At 65.0% G+C, this 18,748-nt stretch overlaps 4 protein-coding genes and 1 long non-coding RNA gene across 21 annotated transcripts in view; 2 read left to right on the top strand and 3 right to left on the bottom strand.

Annotated features, from left to right (window-relative positions):
* Positions 1-3,067, top strand: part of FBXL20 (F-box and leucine rich repeat protein 20) — a 43,771-nt gene extending 40,704 nt beyond the window's left edge. For all 6 annotated transcript variants that reach the window (XM_074892076.1, XM_074892073.1, XM_074892072.1 and 3 more), the window contains one exon: positions 502-3,067. In XM_074892076.1, coding sequence (XP_074748177.1) covers positions 502-609 — 108 coding nt within the window. In that variant the 3' untranslated portion in view covers positions 610-3,067. The remainder of the gene's footprint in view (positions 1-501) is intronic.
* Positions 3,068-3,842: 775 nt separating this feature from the next.
* Positions 3,843-4,826, bottom strand: LOC141953545 (uncharacterized). The gene is made up of 2 exons (XR_012631925.1): positions 4,687-4,826; positions 3,843-4,251 (listed from the first exon to the last, which is right to left on the bottom strand). It is a non-coding gene; the product is annotated as an uncharacterized LOC141953545 (long non-coding RNA).
* Positions 4,827-5,023: 197 nt separating this feature from the next.
* LOC141953452 (transcription factor CP2-like protein 1) lies at positions 5,024-9,737 on the bottom strand. 6 transcript variants are annotated; one of them, XM_074892008.1, is made up of 15 exons: positions 9,618-9,737; positions 9,363-9,514; positions 9,181-9,254; positions 8,445-8,550; positions 8,268-8,374; positions 8,029-8,181; positions 7,689-7,799; positions 7,497-7,594; positions 7,370-7,424; positions 7,142-7,235; positions 6,960-7,050; positions 6,763-6,842; positions 6,537-6,682; positions 6,292-6,422; positions 5,024-6,225 (listed from the first exon to the last, which is right to left on the bottom strand). In XM_074892008.1, exons 1-15 carry the CDS (start codon positions 9,680-9,682, stop codon positions 5,613-5,615), a joined length of 2,076 nt encoding a protein of 691 aa, XP_074748109.1. In that variant the 5' UTR covers positions 9,683-9,737; the 3' UTR covers positions 5,024-5,612. The 6 variants fall into 6 exon arrangements, with proteins under 6 accessions (XP_074748109.1, XP_074748108.1, XP_074748113.1 ...); XM_074892012.1 differs by having other exon boundaries at positions 6,048-6,225; positions 6,292-6,343; XM_074892007.1 differs by having other exon boundaries at positions 8,445-9,254.
* Positions 9,738-10,627: 890 nt separating this feature from the next.
* Positions 10,628-14,469, top strand: STAC2 (SH3 and cysteine rich domain 2). 7 transcript variants are annotated; one of them, XM_074892131.1, is made up of 11 exons: positions 10,628-10,813; positions 11,152-11,344; positions 11,449-11,546; positions 11,832-11,913; positions 12,041-12,138; positions 12,229-12,298; positions 12,394-12,449; positions 13,332-13,447; positions 13,587-13,638; positions 13,769-13,858; positions 13,963-14,469. In XM_074892131.1, exons 1-11 carry the CDS (start codon positions 10,730-10,732, stop codon positions 14,056-14,058), a joined length of 1,035 nt encoding a protein of 344 aa, XP_074748232.1. In that variant the 5' UTR covers positions 10,628-10,729; the 3' UTR covers positions 14,059-14,469. The 7 variants fall into 7 exon arrangements, with proteins under 7 accessions (XP_074748232.1, XP_074748228.1, XP_074748234.1 ...); XM_074892127.1 differs by having other exon boundaries at positions 13,721-13,858; XM_074892128.1 differs by having other exon boundaries at positions 10,629-10,813; positions 12,397-12,449; positions 13,721-13,858.
* A 1,068-nt stretch (positions 14,470-15,537) lies between these two features.
* Positions 15,538-18,347, bottom strand: RPL19 (ribosomal protein L19). The gene is made up of 6 exons (XM_074892137.1): positions 18,195-18,347; positions 17,649-17,755; positions 17,075-17,197; positions 16,726-16,846; positions 16,285-16,395; positions 15,538-15,725 (listed from the first exon to the last, which is right to left on the bottom strand). Exons 1-6 carry the CDS (start codon positions 18,197-18,199, stop codon positions 15,602-15,604), a joined length of 591 nt encoding a protein of 196 aa, XP_074748238.1. The 5' UTR covers positions 18,200-18,347; the 3' UTR covers positions 15,538-15,601.
* Between the last annotated feature and the right edge of the window lie 401 nt (positions 18,348-18,748).

The following is an 18,748-nucleotide window of genomic DNA, read 5'->3' as shown; positions in this document are numbered from 1 at the left end:
CTCCCTATAACTCCCGTTTTCTGGTAACAGAAAGGCCTTGCTAATGCCCAGGCTGGGGGAGAGTCGTGCTGGTGAACTGAAAGAGTTCGACTCTGGTTTTTATGTCTTTAGTTTGTAGTCTGAAGACAAGTAAGCTGGGCCTATTTCAGCTTCTCTTTGACTCTTGCGCTGCCGCTACCCGTGTCAGAGACTTTTTACTAAGACCTGTAGTGACAGGGTAGGGGACAACAGCTTTAAACTGACAGAGGGGAGGTTTAGATTAGACACAAGGAAGAAATTCTCCCCTGTGAGGGTGGGGAGGCCCTGGCACAGGTTGCCCAGAGGAGCTGTGGCTGCCCCCTCCCTGGGAGGGTTCAAGGCCAGGTTGGGCAACTTGGTCTAGTGGGAGGTGTCCCTGCCCGCGACAGGGGGGTTGGAACGAGATGATCTTTAAGGTCCCTTCCCGCCCAAACCATTCTGTGATTCTGTGTGTCACTTTATGCATTGTGTTTGTCTTTTCAGACCCATTTACCCAATATTAAAGTCCACGCCTACTTCGCGCCTGTGACTCCACCTCCTTCGGTTGGAGGCAGCAGACAACGCTTCTGCAGATGTTGCATCATCCTATGACACTGGAAGTGGTCATCCTTGCAAACTGAGTATTTAATTACACTTGTAGAATTACGGTGGACACCAGTATCTCCAAGGAAAGCGATACCAGTGTCATTTGCAAGGGCCAGCGAGCCGGGCTGCGGTGCCAGGCCCCTGTAGCCACCCATACACGTACATATACACACCCCGCCTGTTCCAGCAAACTGATGAACTCTGCAGTATGGGAGCTGGAGCTGTGTTGGCTTTTTCTGTAGGTGGATTGGTATAATTCTGAACCATTCCTACTGGGCATGCTCAGATGAAATCATTGCGGTAAGGAGGGGAGGTTTTTGTGAACCCGGAACGACTGTTGCTGCTGTTGAGGTTGGAATAGTAACCGAAACCCTTTGACATGGGGAGAGGGGGAGAGGGAAGGAACATGCTTAAACCCTGCATCCGTTGTCCAGAAGAAAAAAAAAAAAACAAACAAACACCCAAACCTGAAAATCCCAACAAGTTTTGTGTCCATTTTTCAGTGAGGGAATGAAGCAGCAGCTGTTGTGAGCCACGATTTCCTTGTGCTTCTCTACTTCCCGTTCCCTGCTGACCACCCTGAGCATGCTCACATTGAAGGTTCATCTGTTTCTTCTGTGTTCTGTAGCAGCCAGCTCAGAGGCTTCCTAGATTGTTGTGATATAGCTTGAAATCTGTAATGTCAGGCTCAGTTTTTTTACCCTCCCTACATCCTGCTTTTTTTACAGATTTCTAATTCAGTAATTTTTTGAGATTTACCAAACGAAAGTTATGAATCAATTCAAATTTAAAAAAAAAAAAAAAAGTACTTTTTACCATTAGAAGCCTGAGCCTGTATTGACCTGTTAGGAAGATTTTTAAATGGCAAGTGAGCTGCACTACAGGCGGGGCTCTCGTAGGCTTCTTGGCCTGTTTTTATCAGCGATTGGGTGTCCGGATTTGTTTTGCATTTCAGGTTTTAATCCCAGTGACAAGAATATAACTCTTGGTATAGGGGAAAAAGTTATAGTCTCTGTTCCAGTGGCTGTAAGTTCCCTCCTACTCCTGTCCTGCCCCTCGGACCCTTCATCCTGCCCCCAAGGAAAAGCAAAATAGAGTCTTTTTGCTTCTTGCCCTGATAAAAAGACTCGCTGATGGAAGCGGGAGGAGCAGCGGGCCTGAGCACACGCCCTCCGTTACTGTCACCTTTTTGTACGCTGGGTGGTTTTGCTGACTTTTACATCTCCTGCAGGTAAGTGTCTTGCCCCGGAGAAGGAACCATCAGAATGAAGAGGGGGTTTGCAATGTGCTGGCCCTTCCCAGCTGCCGGCGTGTTCGTCGCGGCTGGGTTGGAGGCGTTTCAGGCAAGATTAGCCCAGGTGCCTCAGCGGGGCGCAGAGAGCTGGGTGAGCTCCCGGTTCTGCACGTGCCCTGGGTGAGCCGTGTGGCAGATGGGCAGACGCCGGGGGTTTAATGGGGCAGAGCTTGGTCAGACTCTTCAGGGGGTTGCGGAAGACGAGCTGCCGTGTCGGTAATGGCGCTCCCGCCGCTGTCGGCGCCCCGGGACGGGAGGGAGCGCGCGTGTCGCTGGACGGTTCCCGGCTGGCTGAGAGGGGAGCGAGTCCCTTCAACCACCCGAGCTGCCGGCTGAGGAAGTGCTGCTTCACCTTTACGCCGAAGGTGGGGGGAAGAGCGGGGGCGCAGCACCAGGAAGGGCTATTTTAGGGTCCCAGAGGCTTGTTTTTTTCACTGGGGGTTTGCTTTGAGGACAGTGTGTTGCTTCCCACCCTCTTACCGTTGTCTGAGCTCTTGGGGCAGTCGGAAGGGTCGCTTAGTACCACCAAAGCTGTATCCCCTTCATCTACAACTTAAATTTCCCCCTCCCATCTGTATATGCTTAACAAAGTCTCGCAGATGCACAGTCAGCTGGGAGGAAAACCCCAGTGCGCTGTGTTTAAAAGGATACTGTCAATTCCTTCCCTGTAGATCGCTTTCAATCCGTTATATTTATTCAAATCCTCTTTAGCGCGGTGGATTCTCTCTCTCCTCAACGAGCCTGTTCCTATCCTTCACTGGCAGAGCTCCTTTCGCCGGTTTTCAGGGTGGTGGAAGATAATGGCGTTTCCCATGGTAACAGAGTGACTCTGAGCGGGCGGGTGCGCCCGGGGCAGCACCCAGCAATCAACAGTATTTGCACAACTCTGGGCAGAACACTTGGTTTAGTTCATACTGTGGCAAGGGAGAGCTAAAATGGATTTGCAAGCCAGGGTGTAGTTGGCTGACTGATTTCTTTGTAACAGAGTTTTCAAGGGAAAACTCAAGAATACAGAACCCAAAGCATTTTTTTTTTTTTTTCCCCAAACAGGGTGACAGCATTAAGGTAGCTCAAACTACTTGACAGTGTCCTTTTAAGTCAGTTATCCGTCTTCAAATGGACTCTTCCTTATGTTTGTATTTATAAATACCAATAAACACCATTTTCCAAGCCGTGTCTTACAAGAGGAATACTTTTCTAGAGCCCAAACCCTCGCTGCGCCCGGGTTTCGCTGAGCTGGGCCCTGGGCTGAGCCCCAGCCCCGGCTTCCATCGGGCGGCAGCCGAGAGCGCTGAGATCCAGGGGCCATCGTTTAGAGCAATGTCTTTTGTACAGGGGGGTTTTGAGGGGGAAGTGGTGCAAAACGGGGGCTCTGCTGAAAGGTTCAGTGAGGAGCAAGCCCTGACTGAAAGAAAAATGCAATTTGAAGCACCCTGCTTGTGCCAAACGCCTCTTTTCCGGTCTCTGCGCTGGACTGGCAGGACCAGGACGCTCCTTGATGGGAGACCATGGGCTGGACGCTGGCCCTGGGCCCTTTCCTTGCCCTCCCTCGAGGGAGCCCCCCACAGCCCCCAGCTGCCTGGGTCCCGGCCGGGTTGCGGAGCGGAGGCTGGGCCGTGTTACTGCCTCAAAAAGCACCATTTTGTCACCCGTTCCGGTCGCCCCGGCCACGTGGCGTGGCCCAGGCGGAGCTGCCGTGGCCTCCGCGGGCTCTCGGGCTTCCCCAGCAGCCGGAGGCGAAGGGGCCTCTGGGGAAACAGCCCCAGGTGACCTGGGCTAGTGCTGTCACGATCCTCCAGAGAGGTGGTGTGAGATCGAACGTCACCAAAAATTAGGTTTTTCTGGTCTTTCGCGACAGATCCCAGTTGTGTGACTGGTGAGGTGAGGATGGGGCAAGTGTGACATCCTGTCAGTCATCGAAAACAAAAACTTCAACAAACTCCGATTTTCTAAGCATCATTGTAATTTCCTTTTTTTTTTCTTTTTTTTAATTTTACTCTGTGTTGTTCATGGCTGGCCCATGGTGTCATGGTTTTTGGGTTGGTTTGGGGTTTTTTTGGCGGGGTGGGGGGTGGATGGGAGATCAGTATGACAAGGTTCTTCGCTACAGTGTCCCGTGGTGGGGATGTGCCCCGAAAACGGGGTTTAAAATATCTTGTCCTCTTCTGACAAAGGATTCCGTGGTTGAGGGGGTTGTTTTGGTGTTGGTGGTGGTTTTTTTTCTCTGATTTGCCTTGTTTTCTGGCATCCAAGCAAGCTGGCCAAGGTTTCTGTTCTCTCTCCGTGCTGAAGCCTGGCAGAGGCACCCGGCTCCGCTCGCGGGTGCTGACGTCCCTGTGCTGTGGCTCGGGGAGCTGGATGGGGTCAAAAAAAGAGGGTGTGGGGGGAGAAGCCGCTTTCCTCTTTCATTCGCGGCTTCAGTCCCTGCTCGGGCAGGCTGGGCTGTGCCCTCCCAGCCCCTTGCACCCCCGGGGACCCTCCCGGGGCTGCTGGTGCTGCTGTCAGGAGGGGACATCTCGGCACGGCTTCGCGGCCCCTGCTCTGCATCTTGGGGGGAGATTTGGGGTTGGGTTTTTTTTTAAAAGATGAGGAAATCCATCCCCTGCTGCTGGCCAGGCTCTTCCAGTCCCTGCCCTGCCCCGGGAGGGCACCCAGGCTGCTGTGGGGGGCTGTGGAAGTGCCCCCCTCCGCCAGCGATCCCACACCCCCCACACCCTGCCCGTTCCCCGGGGCTCTTTGTGCTGCAGCCACCGACCTCCCTCCATCCCTAAAGCTGCCTCCGAGCTCACCTTGACTTTCCCCACTGGCCCCAGGCCCCGGCTGTTCACTCAGCGCCTGCTAAATCGGGATTATTCCCCCTCCTCTATGCAAACCCCGAGCGCTGGGTGTTCCCGTCCTCCGGCTCCGTCCCCAGCTCAGCTTGGCCCGGCCGCTGCAGGACGCGCGTGGGGGCTGCTCTGCCCACAGACCCCCGGGCTGGGGGACGGGGCTGGCTGCCTCGGTGTTTTTAACTCATTTTTAAACTCGGGTGGGCTCACGATGTCTGTTCAGTCTGATGCACTGGACACGTGAGCTGGAACCTTGTCATACGCTCCCTTGATTATGTGTATATATATTATAGAGAGATCTGTAAAATACTATTTTAATGATATTGTAATTGTGCTTTCCTTGACACTGTGTGGATATAATAATGCCATTAACTGAAAGTAAATATATATAAATATGTAGGTAAGTTGTCCCTTGTCTCAGTGATACACCGTACGTGATCCCCGCGGGGCACTGAGGGTCCGGGGACGGAGGGACGGTCAGGAAGGGGCTCGTGGGACCAAGCTCCAGCTCCCCTTGGCAGTGACTGTTCCGGGGGGGGTCGTAGGTGTTTCCTTCTCCCCACCCTGCACCCACCGGCCGTGGGGCCACAGGCCTGTGTCTGTCTCTGCCCCCCGTGTCTGTCTTTGCCCTCCCCTCTCCCTGTGGTTGCCAACACCCCCATCTCAGACCCGAGCCAGGGCCTGTCCTGGTGCCCTCCCAGCTTCTCGCCCGTGTCCTCCGGCTCCTCCCGGGCCCCGTCCTTCCTCTCTGGGGAAATCTGCCACCGGCTTGTTTATCCCAAACCCGTCGTTTCCTCCCAAAGGCGTCCCCCGTCTCGCTTCACCCACCTCTGCCCACTGTGCCAGCAGCGGCCGCACCGGACGGTGCTTGGGGGAAGGACTCAGTGTTAAAAATAACCCGTTCCCTGAGCTGAAACGCCGAAATGAGGCTTCGCTGGGTTTTGCCAGTCGGGGCTGCCCAGGGCTCTGTGCCACGGCCGGCTCCATCCCTGCGGCGCAGGACACGACCTGCTCTGCCCGCGCTCCCTCCCCGCTGACCCCGGGGCTGCCGGGGTCCCACCGGGGTGGAGGGGCTGCCCCTGTGCCCGGCCATGGGGCTGCTCCCACCCCGCAGCGGGGGCAGGACCCCGGGGACCCCTCGCCCAAACCCGCCGCGGGGACGAGGCCGTGCTCGGGGCTGGCTCCCTCCGTCCTTTAATACAAAACGGGGATGAGGCAACGGGGCGGGTGTGGGGACGCAGCTGCCACCGGCATGGGGAGAAAGGGCTGGGGGGGAGCCGGCAGCCAGGATGGGACCCCATCCTCTCACCCCTCCGCACGAGGGGCCACTGGCAGGGACGCAGGGAGGGCAAACGGTGTTTGGAGGACGGGCGCTGCGGGACGGTGCCAGCCTTGGGCTCCTCTCTCGGTCCCGGTGGGAGATCTCCCGGTCCGGGGGCGACGCGGTGCCGGGGGCCGGGTCCTACCGCAGCACCAGGTCGTACCCCTCGGGGCCTTGCGCTGCCCAGAGACATGGCTCAGCCGGGGCCATCGGGCCCTGCCCGCAGCCCCTGGCCACCACGTTACCTTTGCTGATGGCCACCACAAAGCACGTCTCGTCCAGGAGGTTCCTGATCATCTGCGGGGCCACGGGGCGAGGGGAGGGGGGGCCAGGTTGGGGCTGCGTGTCCCATCCTGGAGCCTGGGCCCCCGTCCCGCTGCAGCGAGGGGCACCCGTGGGGGCTGAGCCTCTTGCTGGGAGCAGATTGGGGACCCCAAGGGCTGCGGGGTCCAGCACCGGGCAGCGCCCAGGTGTCCCCCCTGGTCCTTACCGCGTCGCTGACGAGGATGTGGATGCCGGAGGGGCCCTGCCGGGACACCCGCAGGATTTGGGCCACGGGCAGCCCCAGCAGCTCGGCCAGTTTCCCGCTCAGCTCGGCCACCGTCAGCTCCTCCAGGTGCAACTCCTGGTACAGCCCTGGGGACAGGGTGGGGACAGGGACGGGACAGTGAGTATGGGCCCTCCGTCCCTGCGCTGCCCCGCGCCCTCCCGCTCACCTGAGCATCCCTCCCCTGCGCCCTCAGCCCCACCGGCGGGTTCCCGCGACACGTAGAGGGTCAGTCGAGGCCGCAGGCACCTGCAGGGACAGAGGGGGGGTCGGGTAGGGGGTGCAGGATGCGGCCAAGCACCGCGGAGCCTCCCGGGGGTCCCCGGAAAGAGGCACCGAGGAGCCCCACGGGCCATCGGAGCCCACCTGCCCGTCAGCGCGTTGCAGAGGCGGATGCCGTCGGGGGCTCCGCAGATCTGGATCAGGTCCCTGCGGGAGAGCTTCAGCAGGTCAGCGCCTGTGGACGGGGGGGGTCAGGGCGGGGGTCAGAGCTGCAGGGGCTGGCTCGGACCCCCCGCTCCCGTCCCCGTTGCTGCCTGCGGCCTCACCTGCGAAGTTGGCGAAGACCCGGGCGTAGGCAGAGAAGCGGCGTTTGTGCAGCCACTGCTGCGTCTCCAGGGGGGATGCGCAGGGGCTCAGCGCCTGCCGGCAGCGGGAGCGGAGCCTCAGCCGGGGCATGAACCGAGCGGGGACGTTCTCAGCCCAGCCAGCCTCTCCTGAGGGGGGGTCCCGGGGGGCTGTTGGGGTGCAGGAGGCTGCACCGATGGCACCCTCACCTCGCCAGGACTCTCCGCGGGGCTCTCGGCAGCGCAGGCGGGTGACACACACACCCTGCGGGGAGGGGGGCCGGGGCTGAGTGGGGGACCCCAGCAGCGGGTGGGGGCCCGGGGGGGGCCCACTTACCTCTCGGGGCTCAGCAGCTTGAAGGTGTGAGGAGACGGCAGCCCCGGGGTGCTGGGGGGGCTGGGGGGGGCACCCAGCACGTCTGGCCACGGGGTGCACTGAGGACGGAGGGAGGGGGTCAGGGTCAGGGGGTGCAGGGTCCCGGGGGGGCACCCCGGCCCGCAGCAGGGGGGTGCCAGGGCCGGCCCCCACCTCCGCCAGCACCGTGCTCTCGTAGGCCGGCTGGAATTTCTCCCGCTCCAGCGCCGGCTGCTTCTCCACCTTCTCCCGGTCCGTCTTCTGCTTCCTGTCAGCCCCTTTGGGCTGCGCCGGGGGCCGTCAGCCGAGGGGGGGGAACCCCAGACCCCCCCACACCGACCCCCCGGGGTGCTCAGACCCACATACACCCACCCCCCGAGCACCCAGACCCTCATCCATCCACCCCCCTACCCGAGGTGCTGCCCCACGCTCAGAGCGGGATTTGCCAGGGAATGGGGTGGGGGGGGGGGGCACTGGTCACCCTGGGGTCACCGGTGTGTCCCCCCCCCAATACCTTGAACACTTTGACGAGGCAGCTGGCGGAGTGGAGGTGCTCGGGGGGGTCCCCCTTGCCCCCCGCCCCGAAGGTGTCGATCTGGATGCGGAAGGGGACGCCTTTCTCCCCCCCGTTCTTCCGCAGCGTGAACTCGGTGCTGATACAGTGAACCTGGACGGGGAGAGCGGGGTCGGGGGCGGCCGCCGTGGCCCCCCCCCAGCCCCCCCCATCCCCCCCCCCCCAGGCCTGGCTCCCACCTGCACAAAGACAGACGTCCGCCTCGAGGGGTCCCAGAGAAACTCCACCGTGTTGAGCAGCGTGGGGTGGATTTGGGGGTCGAGGATGCCGACGGAGAGCGGGATGTCTGCGGGAGGGGGGTGAGCGTGGCCCCCCCAGGGCCCCCCCAGCGCCCCCCCGCTGCCGCGGGCACCCACCGATGTCGAGGATGCGATCGCCCGGGCGGCTCCACCGCCAGCCCTCCAGCTGCTGCTGCTCCGAGTACTGCAGCCGCCGGTCGTGGAAGACCACCCGGACCACGCTCTGCGCCGCAGGATCAGGCCCGCGCCCACGGAGAGATGGGCTGGACTGGGGCTGAACTGGGGCTGGACTGGGGCTGGACTGGGGGTGAACTGGGGCTGAACTGGGGCTGGACTGGGGCTGGACTGGGGGTGAACTGGGGCTGGACTGGGGGTGAGCTGGGGCTGAACTGGGGCTGGACTGGGGGTGAACTGGGGCTGGACTGGGGCTGGACTGGGGGTGAACTGGGCCTGGACTGGGGCTGGACTGGGGCTGAGCTGGGGCTAAACCGGGGCTCGGCTGGGACTGGACCAGGACTGAACTGGGGCTGAACTGGGGCTGAACTGGGGCTGGACTGGGGGTGAACTGGGGCTGGACTGGGGCTGGACTGGGGCTGGACTGGGGCTGAGCTGGGGCTGGACTGGGGCTGAGCTGGGGCTGAACTGGGGGTGAACTGGGGCTGGACTGGGGCTGGACTGGGGCTGAGCTGGGGCTAAACTGGGGCTCGGCTGGGACTGGACCAGGACTGAACTGGGGCTGAACTGGGGCTGGACTGGGGCTGGACTGGGACTTAAGGTCAGAGCTTTGCCCCAAGGCTTCACCCCAGGTTTTTTTTGGGGGGGGACACACACACCCCCCCCATCTCCATCTCACCTTCATCATCCTCCGTCCCTCCCCAGCGGGGTCCACCCGGGGGTTCCCCATCATCCGGATCTCATACGATTGCCCTGCGATGAGGATGGGGGGGGGGGGGGGGCAAAAATGGGTGCTGAGCCCCCAAATGGGGGGGTGTCGTTCCTCCCCCCCCCCCCTCCCCGGGGGTGCCCCCAACTCACCCTGGTTGAGGTAGGTGAGGGTCTCCTCGTGGTGCCGGACGGCGGGAGAAGTTGGGGCGCAGAGCACGTACTGGAAAGGGGGGCAGGGGGGGTGCGAGGTGGAGATGCCGTTGGGCTCCTCCTGCTTCAGGTAAGGCAAAACGGGGGGGTCCCTGCGGGAAAAAAACACACCCCCCCGCGCGGGGGGGGGCACTTAGTGGTGCCTCAGTTTCCCTAAAACCAAGGGAGGGTTTAAATTTTGGGGGGGGGGTGTACCTGGAGATGGGGTACATCTCCCCAGCACTGGACCAGTAATCAGGTTGACCATGCCAAAAAAGCATAGTGGGGGGGTCCAGAAAGGAGGGGGGGGGGCGCACACACACACACACGGGGTGACAGCGGGGAGGGACAGGTTGGTGGCCCCCCCACTTTTATAGGAGAAGGGAAGGGTGGGGAGAGCGGGGTTGGGACCAGTTGGGACCAGTTTGGGGGAGGGAGTTGACAGTAAATAGTGGGGTGGGGGGGTCCACACCTTGTTTGTTGTTAATACAAAGTGGGGGGGCAGCGGGGGGGGGACACGCACGCGCGGGGCTGCTCCCCCCCAGCCATGTCCCCTTGTCCCAGCCCAGCCAAGGACATCTGTCCCCCCCCCCCCCCGTGCCCCCCCCCCGCTATTCCAGTCCACCCTGTCCAGGGCAAGAAGCCAAAGCCGCCCTGTGCCAGCCCGCGCGGCCCCCGCTGCATTTTAATTCCTCTAATTCCACCCAGATTTGGCTCATTTCGGGGGAGAAAATAAAAAAGAGGGGGGCACTCACCCCCCCCCCCCGTGTGAATGGGGGGTTATGGGGTGTTGGGGGGGGGGAATATGGGTGCTGCCCCCCTCCCCTTAGGGTGTCGGGGGGGGGGGATGGATGGAGTGTCAAAGGGGGGGTGTCCATGGGTGCTGCCCCCACCCCGAGGGGAAAATTGGGGGGGGTCTATGGGTGCTGCCCCCCCCAAGGGGGCAATGGGAGGGGGGACATGAGCTCTGTCCCCCCCTCCCCAATATTCGGGGGGGGGGAGGAATGGGTGCTGCCCTCTAAGTGTCAATGAGGGGGGTCCCTGCGTGCTGCCGCCCCCCCCCCCCCCCCGGCTGTCAATGTGGGGGTTCCCCCAGCGCCCCCCCCCCCATATGCGATGCCTGGTGATGGGTAAGCCCCGCCCCATGGGGGCCGTCAGCCAATGGGCAGCCGAGGATTAGCATATCTTTCCATCCATCCCCCCCCCCCCCAAGCCCCCCCCCCAGCGGGGAGGGGCCGGCGGCAGCTTGAGCGCGGCGCTGTCGCCACCGGGTCGCGGCGCTGTCGCGACAGCGGGGGGGGGGCGGGAGCGGGAGGCGTGGCGGGCGCATGACGGAGTCGCCCGGGGAGTGCGAGTCGGTGGCCCCCCCCGAGCCCCCCCCCGCCGGCCCCGGGGCCGGGCACGGCAGCAAGGTACGGGCATGGGGGGGGGGGGGGGCGGTGAGTGTGCAACGGGAGGGGGTGAGTGTGAAACGGGGGGGGGGGCGCCTGTCCCGCTCTCAGCCGCTTTGGGGTGTCGCTGGCCCAGCCCGGGGGGGTTCAGCCCCGACCCCCCCCCCACGGGCTGATCCCCGGGCTGGTGCAGCGTTGGGGTGGGCGGTCCCGTCCCGGGGTCTCTGCCATCCCTGGGGGGGGGGTCAGGGGTCCCTCCCATCTTTTGAGGGGTGCCCCCGGCCCCTCCCGTGGTCATTGTCACCCCTGGGGGGGGGTCCCTGTCACCCCGGGGGGGGGGGGGGGTGTCCCTCCGGCAGATGCAGCGGTTGAAGCGGTCGCTGTCCCTGCGGACGCTGCTGCGGAGCAAGAGCGTGGAGAGCCTCTTCCCGCGGCCGGGGGGGGGGGTGCAGGGCCCGGGGCCCCCCCCGTCCCCCCCGCGGACACACGGCTTCCAGCAGTACGTCTTTAAGAAGCATTGCCCCTGCGAGCTGTGCCGGCAGCTCATCGCAGGTGGGTGCTGGGGGGGGGGGGGGATGCAGAGATGGGGATGTAGGGATGGGGGGCAGGGATGGGGGGGGGGCAGCCGTGACCCCCCCGCTCCTCGCTGCCTGCAGGCAACTCCCGGCAGGGCCTGCGGTGCAAGGCGTGCAAGGCCGGCGTGCACCTCTGGTGCTCCGAGGGGATCTCGCACCAGCAGTGCCCTGGCAAGACGGTACGTGCTGGGATGCTCCCCCCCCGCTCCAACCCCCCCAGACCGGTCAGCACCCCCCCCCCGCCCCAGCCCGGGGGGGCTGCAGGCAGCCGGTGGGTGCGTGGCTGCGCACACGCGTGTGCCCATGGGTGTGTATGTGCGAGCACAGCCCCCCCCCCCCCCCCCCCGCGCCGTGCACGGGGAGGGGGGACCCCAGCCCCGGGGGCACGCTTAGGCCCAGCAGCTCCACGGCTCTGGGGGGTGCTGGGCCCCCCTTTTCCCCAACCCCCCTGTTTTTGCCCCCAGGCCACCTCTTTTCGCCGCAATTTCAGCTCGCCCCTGCTGCTGCCGGAGCAGGGGGGCTCCGCGCAGGGTGAGCCCCCCCCAGGTGAGCCCCCACCTTGGCCCCGGCTGCACCCTGGAGCCAGGCAGCACCCACTGTGCGGTGACCCCTCTCCTTGGGGTGCAGGCTGGGCTGGGGGGGCCCTGACACACCCCCCCGTGTCCCCCCCCAGACCCCCGCGGGAGGGTGGACCCGGTGTACGAGGCGCTGCGGTTCGGCACCTCCCTGGCGCACGGCACCGGCCCCACGGAGCTGCCCCCCGGCATCCAGGTACCCCCCCAGAACTCGGCGGGGGGGTGTGGGGGGGCACTGTGGGGGTGTGGGGACCCCCCCCACGCCTGAGCCCTCCCTTTGCTCCAGGGTGACAAGGTGGCAGCCAGGGAGGAGAGCGGGGACACCCCGAGCGGCGTGGGGAGCCCGAGTGGCAGCGGTAAGGGGGTGGCATTGGGGTGGGGGCCGGGGGGGGGTGGGGGGGGGTGTCAGGGCTGACTTTGTGTGTGTGTGAGTGTCCCCTGTCTGTCTCAGCAGTTGTCCCCCCAGCAGAGAGGGACAGGGTGGAGGAGAAGAGCCCCGGGCAGCAGGTGGGGGTCCGGGGGAGCAGGGGAGGGCAGAATGGGGGTGAAGGGTGGGGACTGGGGGGGCTCAGGTGATGCACTGGGGCTGGGGGGGCGGGTGGTGTTGGGAGGGGGCCATGGGGCAGTGGGATGGGGTGTTGGAAGGGGCCGTGGGGCAGAGCTGGGGGCCGTAGGGCAGAGCTGGGGCCGTGGGGCCGGGCCGGGGGCCGTGGGGCAGGGCCGGGGGCCGTGGGGCCGGGATGGGGGCCGTGGGGCAGAGCGGGGGCCGTGGGGCAGAGCGGGGGCAGTGGGGCAGGGCCGGGGGCCGTGGGGCAGGGCCGGGGGCCGTGGGGCAGGGCCGGGGGCCGTGGGGCCAGGATGGGGGCCGTGGGGCAGGGCGGGGGCCGTGGGGCCAGGATAGGGGCCGTGGGGCAGGGCCGGGGGCCGTGGGGCAGAGCGGGGGCCGTGGGGCAGGGCCGGGGGCCGTGGGGCCAGGATGGGGGCCGTGGGGCAGGGCCGGGGGCCGTGGGGCCGGGATGGGGGCCGTGGGGCAGGGCGGGGGCCGTGGGGCCAGGATGGGGCCCGTGGGGCAGGGCCGGGGGCCGTGGGGCCGGGATGGGGGCCGTGGGGCAGGGCCGGGGGCCGTGGGGCAGAGCGGGGGCCGTGGGGCAGGGCCGGGGGCCGTGGGGCCAGGATGGGGGCCGTGGGGCAGGGCCGGGGGCCGTGGGGCCGGGATGGGGGCCGTGGGGCAGGGCGGGGGCCGTGGGGCCAGGATGGGGCCCGTGGGGCAGGGCCGGGGGCCGTGGGGCCGGGATGGGGGCCGTGGGGCAGGGCCGGGGGCCGTGGGGCAGAGCGGGGGCCGTGGGGCAGGGCCGGGGGCAGTGGGGCAGAGCGGGGGCCGTGGGGCAGGGCCGGCTGTGTCCGCAGGCTGCCCGGGGGCCGGCGTGGCGGGACGGGGCCCCCATGTTCTCCTACGTGGCTCTCTACAAGTTCGTGCCCCAGGAGCAGCAGGACCTGGCGCTGCAGTGAGCTGGGGGGGGCCGGGAAGTGGCGGGGGGGCTGCGGGGGGGGGGGGGGGGGGGGGGCCCAGACCCACGGGGGTGGGGGCAGCGTGGGGTGGGGGTGTGAGACATCCCCACGCTGCCCCACACTCCCCCCCCCCAGGCCCGGGGACAGGGTGACGCTGGTGGACGACTCCAACGAGGAGTGGTGGAAGGTCAGTTGGGGGGGGGGTGTCCTGCTGGGGCCCTTCACTGGTGCAGCGAGTTCGCGGGGTCTCAGCCGCCGCCGGGCCGCAGGGGAAGGTGGGCGACCGGCTCGGCTTCTTCCCGGCCAACTTCGTGCAGCGCGTGCGGCCCGGAGAGAGCGTCTGGAGGAGCTGCAGGAACATCCCCGGCGACCGGGAGCAGGGACGGCTCAGCCTCCGCGAGAACCAGGTACGGGGTGTGGCGGGGCGGGGGGGGACAGGACGGGGACACCCCCCCTGGCTGCGCCAAGGCCCTGCTGTCTGTCTGTCTGTCTGTCTGTCTGTCCGCCGCAGATCTGCGTCGGCGTGGGCAGGACCCAGGGACTCGTCCGGGTGACCAGCGGGAGGAAGCGGGGGCTGGTCCCCGCTGAGGCGCTGACTGAGATTTGAGGGGCCCCCCCCAGCGTCTCCATCCGCCCCCCCACAGGATCACCGCACCTCAGGAAGCCCCGTCCGGGCAGCACTTGACCCCCCCAACAGCGTCCCCATCCCTCAGGGTCCGGCCTGGGAGGGGACAGCGGGGACACGGGGGGGCCCCCCCACAGACAGAGCCCCCCCCTGCAGCTGCTCCTGAACCCCCACAGCAGCGGGGGGGTGGGTGTGTGCGCAGCAGCACGGGTGTGCAAATCCTCGTGCAAGCCGCAGGGCACACCCCTCCGCCCGTGCTCCAGAGCCGTACACGCCTGGATCTGTGCACTACTAACACACGCGTGTGTCACCCCCCCCACACACACACACACACGTGCGTCACGCCCCCCCCAGATCCCCAATTAAAACGCTGCCGCCGTGGTGTCGCTGCCACCGGGTTATTTTTTGGTGCTTCTGCGTGTCTGGAAAATTGGGGTGCAGATGGTGGGGGTGTTCCCTCCCCGTCCCCCCCATCCCTGCCCGCCATGGGCACAGGGACTCTTTTTTTCTGGCTGCGGTGGGTCACTGGCATGAGATGGGGGGGTGGGGGGTGACACACTGGGGGGCACTCGGCCCCCCAACCCTGTGCCTGGGTGGGGCCATCACCTGTGTGATGAGGTGGGAGGGTCTCAGCTGTGTTCCCCCCCCGCCCCCGACCCCATAAAAGCCCCAGCGATGGGGCAGGGCCTGGGGGTGTCTGTCCCTATCTGCACCCCCCCGGCAGTGGGGACAGTCCCCAGTGTGGGGTGACAGTGCCCGCAGTGGGTGGGGGGGGGGTTCAGTAAGGAGCTGCTTGGGCAAGTGGGGGGTGTCTGGGGGGGCCAGACCCAGATCTGGGGGGGCTCCCTGGCATCAGCTCTAGCCCCAGCTCCCTCACACTGGGGGGGACACACAGACCTCTGCCCCCTTGGTGACTGTCCCCAAACAGGCGCCATACAGGGGCTGTGGGGGGACAGAGCCCCCCAAAACCTCCCGACTGCCAGCTCTGGCCTGAGCCCGGGGTGGGGGGGCTGCTCCAGGGTCACACATGCTCTCAGAAGCCCCTCCTGGGGCTGCCCCCCCCCCCCCCCCCAGGCCACCGCAGCTGGCTCCTACCCCCTGAGTCGCATCAGGTTCCCCCCCCCAAATGGGCTGGGGGCAGGTTGGGGGTTTTGGCTACTAAAAGGAGACCGAGGGCTCCGTGCCCACCCCCAGCCCAGCTCTGCCATCGGCCACTTCCCATCATGGCGCAGCCACTCATCAGGGTGTTGGTCGTCGGGCCAGGCCCCATCCTGGGGGTTCAGGTCCCCAAACCCACCCCCATCCCCTCCTGGGGGGGGGGTCCAGAGGCTCCGGCTGAGGACGGTGCTGAGCAGGGACCTGTCCGGCTCATTGGGGTCCCCCCAGCCCCTGGGTGGGGAGGGGCAGCGCATCCCCAGCCCTCCCCCTCCCAGCTCCAGCCACCCGGGAGAGCACCAGGAGTCCCAGATGGGGGTTTATTGAGCACCTGGGGGTGACAACCCCCCGTCCCCAAGCCAGCCAGGATTTACTTCTTGGTCTCCTCCTCCTTGGAGAGGGTCTTGATGATCTCCTCCTTCTTGGCTTGCAGGCGTTCCTCGCGGCGCTTGCGAGCCTCCTTGGTCTTGGACCTGCGAGCCTCGGCCTGGTCACTGCGAGGAGGTAAAAAAAAATAAAAAGTTTGTAAACGCACAAGAATCACCTCAAACAGCCCCGAGGAAGCCGCAGCCACCCGGGAGCTCCTCTTGCCCCACCAAACCAGCTGCCGGACGGAGCTTTGCTCCAGCAGCTCCGTGTTAACCTGGTCCCATGGGCTGCCCCGGGTCACTTTTACTAGAGACTGTGGGTTAAGGTACCGGCTCCTTCATCAAGCGAACCCCCCCAGCTTCTACACCCCCTCACTCCCCTTTTTGCTCATTTACTGATCCGAGTGGCCGGATCAGCAGATCGACCAGTTTAGGGCTGTAGGAGCCACGAATGTTCTCTGCTAGCGGAGCGGCACAAAGCTCTGCCGGGGTGACGTTATTTCTCTGCTTCCAGCCAGCCCTACCCAGTTTTGGTTTGATTCTTCACCAGGGCTCCAGATAGAGCCACCAGTGACAGAAGCCACCTGGAATTACCGGCTGGCAGAGGTATTTAAAAATAAAAAAAAATAAAAAAATTGACTCCACAACCTGCAAGACCGAAGCTTAAGAGTGAGGCAGCACTTACGCCAAGAGCTTCTTGCGAGCTTTGTCCGCCTTGAGCTTGTGGATGTGCTCCATCAGGATCCGCTTGTTCTTGAAGACGTTACCCTTGACCTTCAGATACAGGCTGTGATACCTAACGGAGCAGAACAGACCATAAACGAGGCCGCCCGGGAGATCAAACCGCCGCGCAGCTTCCAGACACCCCCCAGCCCTCCTGGCACACAGCAGCGAGGTGAGGAGCAGGGTCACTCAGAAGCTGCTGCACTGGCTCTTCCCTCCTCCGAGCAGGCAGAGAACTGCTGGGATTACCCCGGAGCAGCTCCCCGGTGCCGTGCTTCCTGGAGAGGACTGATTTTCATCAATCCGCACGCGGAGCTGGCCGCAGAAGCTGCACACAGCAAGAAAGGGGGATCTGAGCAGGCGGACACGCGACCCAGAGCTGACGTGGCACTGGCAGGCTTACATGTGGCGGTCGATCTTCTTGGACTCCCTGTATCTGCGGAGCAGGCGCCTCAGAATTCGCATCCTCCTCATCCAGGTCACCTTCTCGGGCATACGAGCATTGGCCGTACCCTTTCTCTTACCTAGCAAGGGAAAAATGGGATGAGAGTGAGGCCAAATTTCTGCAAGTGGAACAACACGCTTTTGCTGGAGTGTTCAACCCTTCTCTTTACCTCAAGAAGAAAACTATTCACATACAGACTGTGTATTTTTCAGCCTTGCCACAAGACTCGTGGAGATGTTGCTCAATCTAAGCTTGCAGGTGGATCACGTACCGTGGAAAAGAGACATTTCTGGGAGCCAGCACTTACCGATGCCCATGTGCCTGCCCTTCCGGCGGGCCAAGGTGTTCTTCCTGCATCGGGCACGGGAGTGAACGGTCACAGGCTTGCGGATGATCAGACCATCCTTAATCAATTTCCTGATCTGCTGACCTGTGGAAAGAACGTCCGTGTTCAACATCTTACGTGCAACGAGAGGACACATCAGGCAAGTACAGACTCCCGTCCGGCTTGTACAAACAGGATCCAATGCAAAGGACAAGCCAGACCGTCCCCCAAAGGCCCCTCATGCTGCTGTAGCTGCTCTTCTCCCCTCCCATCTCTCCCTCACTAGTTACCTCAGAGGACACCACGTACTAAACCCGCTACCACGAACTCACCAGGCACCAAGTTCTTGTCAGTGCACTGGGGAGCTTTGCAAATTCTGCTGATGGACTCATTTCCACTCTGAAGTGCAAAGCAGTTGCCAAAGTATCAGAATTTTATCTAAGCCAACCTCCTTGCTACCGAGCTGGTCAGAAAACCTCTTCCCACACCCCTGACGCATCCCTTTTCCCCAGGGCAAGGCAAGCGATGCGCAGCACGGCCGCATCCGACGACTTACGCGAGTTCGCGTTGGCGATCTCATTCGTTTCGTTGGGATCCAGCCAGACCTTCTTTTTGCCGCAGCGCAGGACGCTGGAGGCCAGCCTCTTCTGGAGCCGGAGCATACTGCGGGGAACCGCGCACACAGCTCAGCGCCACGCCGGCCCCCGCGCCCGGACGGGGCTCTGGCAGCTCCTGAAGGCCGCGGGGCCGCGCTGCTGGAGCAGCACGACGGGGGAAAAGGGGGAACGGCCACGGGCCGCAGGGCCCAAGAGCAGCGGGATCGGCCGCACTCAGCGGTCCCCTCCCTCCCTCTGCCCCCCGAGGGCCCCTGGGGCTCCCCTCAGCGCAGGCCCCGGCCGCCATTTCGCCCCCTCCCCAGCGCGCGGCCCAACCGCCATTTTCCCCCCCAAGGCCTGAGGAGGCCGCAACCGCCTCGCAGGGCCCGGAGTCCCCCCCGCAGCGCAGCCGGGCAGCCCCCGCTACCGAGGGCTCCCCGCCGGTCACCCCCGCTCCCCATCGCTGCCGGGGCAGGCCCGGGGGGCGGCGGAGCGCGGCCCCTCACCTCATGGCGGCGGCGGCGGCCGGGCTGAGAGGAAGAGGCGGCGGGCCTGGCCGCGCCCACAGCCAGCGCCGCGGGGAGCGGCACGTACCACCCCCCGCCTGCCCCGCTCCGTCCCCGCGGCCTCGGGGCGGCCCGAAGCGCGGCGAGAGAAGCGCAACGGTGGGGTTACGGGTGGAGAGGACACCCGGGGAGACGGGACCCCCGCGGGACGTGGAGAAAAAGTCGCGGTTTTTTCCTCGCCCCCCCCCCCCCCCCCCCTCGCTGCGGGGTGGTACAGCCCGCGCCTGCGCGCGGGGCGGGGCCGGGCGGGCTCGGCGCATGCGCGGAGGCGCCTGTGGGCAGCACGTGGGTGAACTGGGAGGGCTGTGGGGAGCACTGGGCAGTACTGGGCAGCGCTGGGCCGCAGCTGGGGGGGCAGGAGCGTGCCCGGGGGCCGCGCAGGCAGGCTGGGGGGCTGCGGGGGGCTGCAGGGAGCCGGGGGGCTGCCCCCTCCCCGCCGGTGGGCCTGCCCTCCCTGTAGGCCTCCCCTCACCCCGCGGGGGGGTGGCCCCCAG

This window comes from Strix uralensis, chromosome 22 (assembly GCF_047716275.1).
Source record: "Strix uralensis isolate ZFMK-TIS-50842 chromosome 22, bStrUra1, whole genome shotgun sequence".
Taxonomy (NCBI): Eukaryota; Metazoa; Chordata; class Aves; order Strigiformes; family Strigidae; genus Strix; species Strix uralensis.
This window is presented reverse-complemented; position numbering and strand designations above follow the sequence as displayed.

What these genes read in the sequence shown, in the direction of transcription:
- LOC141953452 (XM_074892007.1), bottom strand. Translation starts at nt 9,682, where the DNA reads ATGCTTTTTTGGCATGGTCAACCTGATTACTGGTCCAGTGCTGGGGAG. An exon ending in AGAGCACGGTGCTGGCGGAG is followed by an intron (nt 7,595 to 7,688) that starts GTGGGGGCCGGC and finishes CTCCGTCCTCAG; the next exon opens with TGCACCCCGTGGCCAGACGT. An exon ending in AAGCTGCTGAGCCCCGAGAG is followed by an intron (nt 7,425 to 7,496) that starts GTAAGTGGGCCC and finishes CCCTCCCCGCAG; the next exon opens with GGTGTGTGTGTCACCCGCCT.
- STAC2 (XM_074892127.1), top strand. Translation starts at nt 10,730, where the DNA reads ATGACGGAGTCGCCCGGGGAGTGCGAGTCGGTGGCCCCCCCCGAGCCC. An exon ending in GCAGGGTGAGCCCCCCCCAG is followed by an intron (nt 11,914 to 12,040) that starts GTGAGCCCCCAC and finishes GTCCCCCCCCAG; the next exon opens with ACCCCCGCGGGAGGGTGGAC. An exon ending in AGCTGCCCCCCGGCATCCAG is followed by an intron (nt 12,139 to 12,228) that starts GTACCCCCCCAG and finishes CCTTTGCTCCAG; the next exon opens with GGTGACAAGGTGGCAGCCAG.
- RPL19 (XM_074892137.1), bottom strand. An exon ending in GGGCAGGCACATGGGCATCG is followed by an intron (nt 16,847 to 17,074) that starts GTAAGTGCTGGC and finishes TTCCCTTGCTAG; the next exon opens with GTAAGAGAAAGGGTACGGCC. An exon ending in AAGAAGATCGACCGCCACAT is followed by an intron (nt 16,396 to 16,725) that starts GTAAGCCTGCCA and finishes CTGCTCCGTTAG; the next exon opens with GTATCACAGCCTGTATCTGA.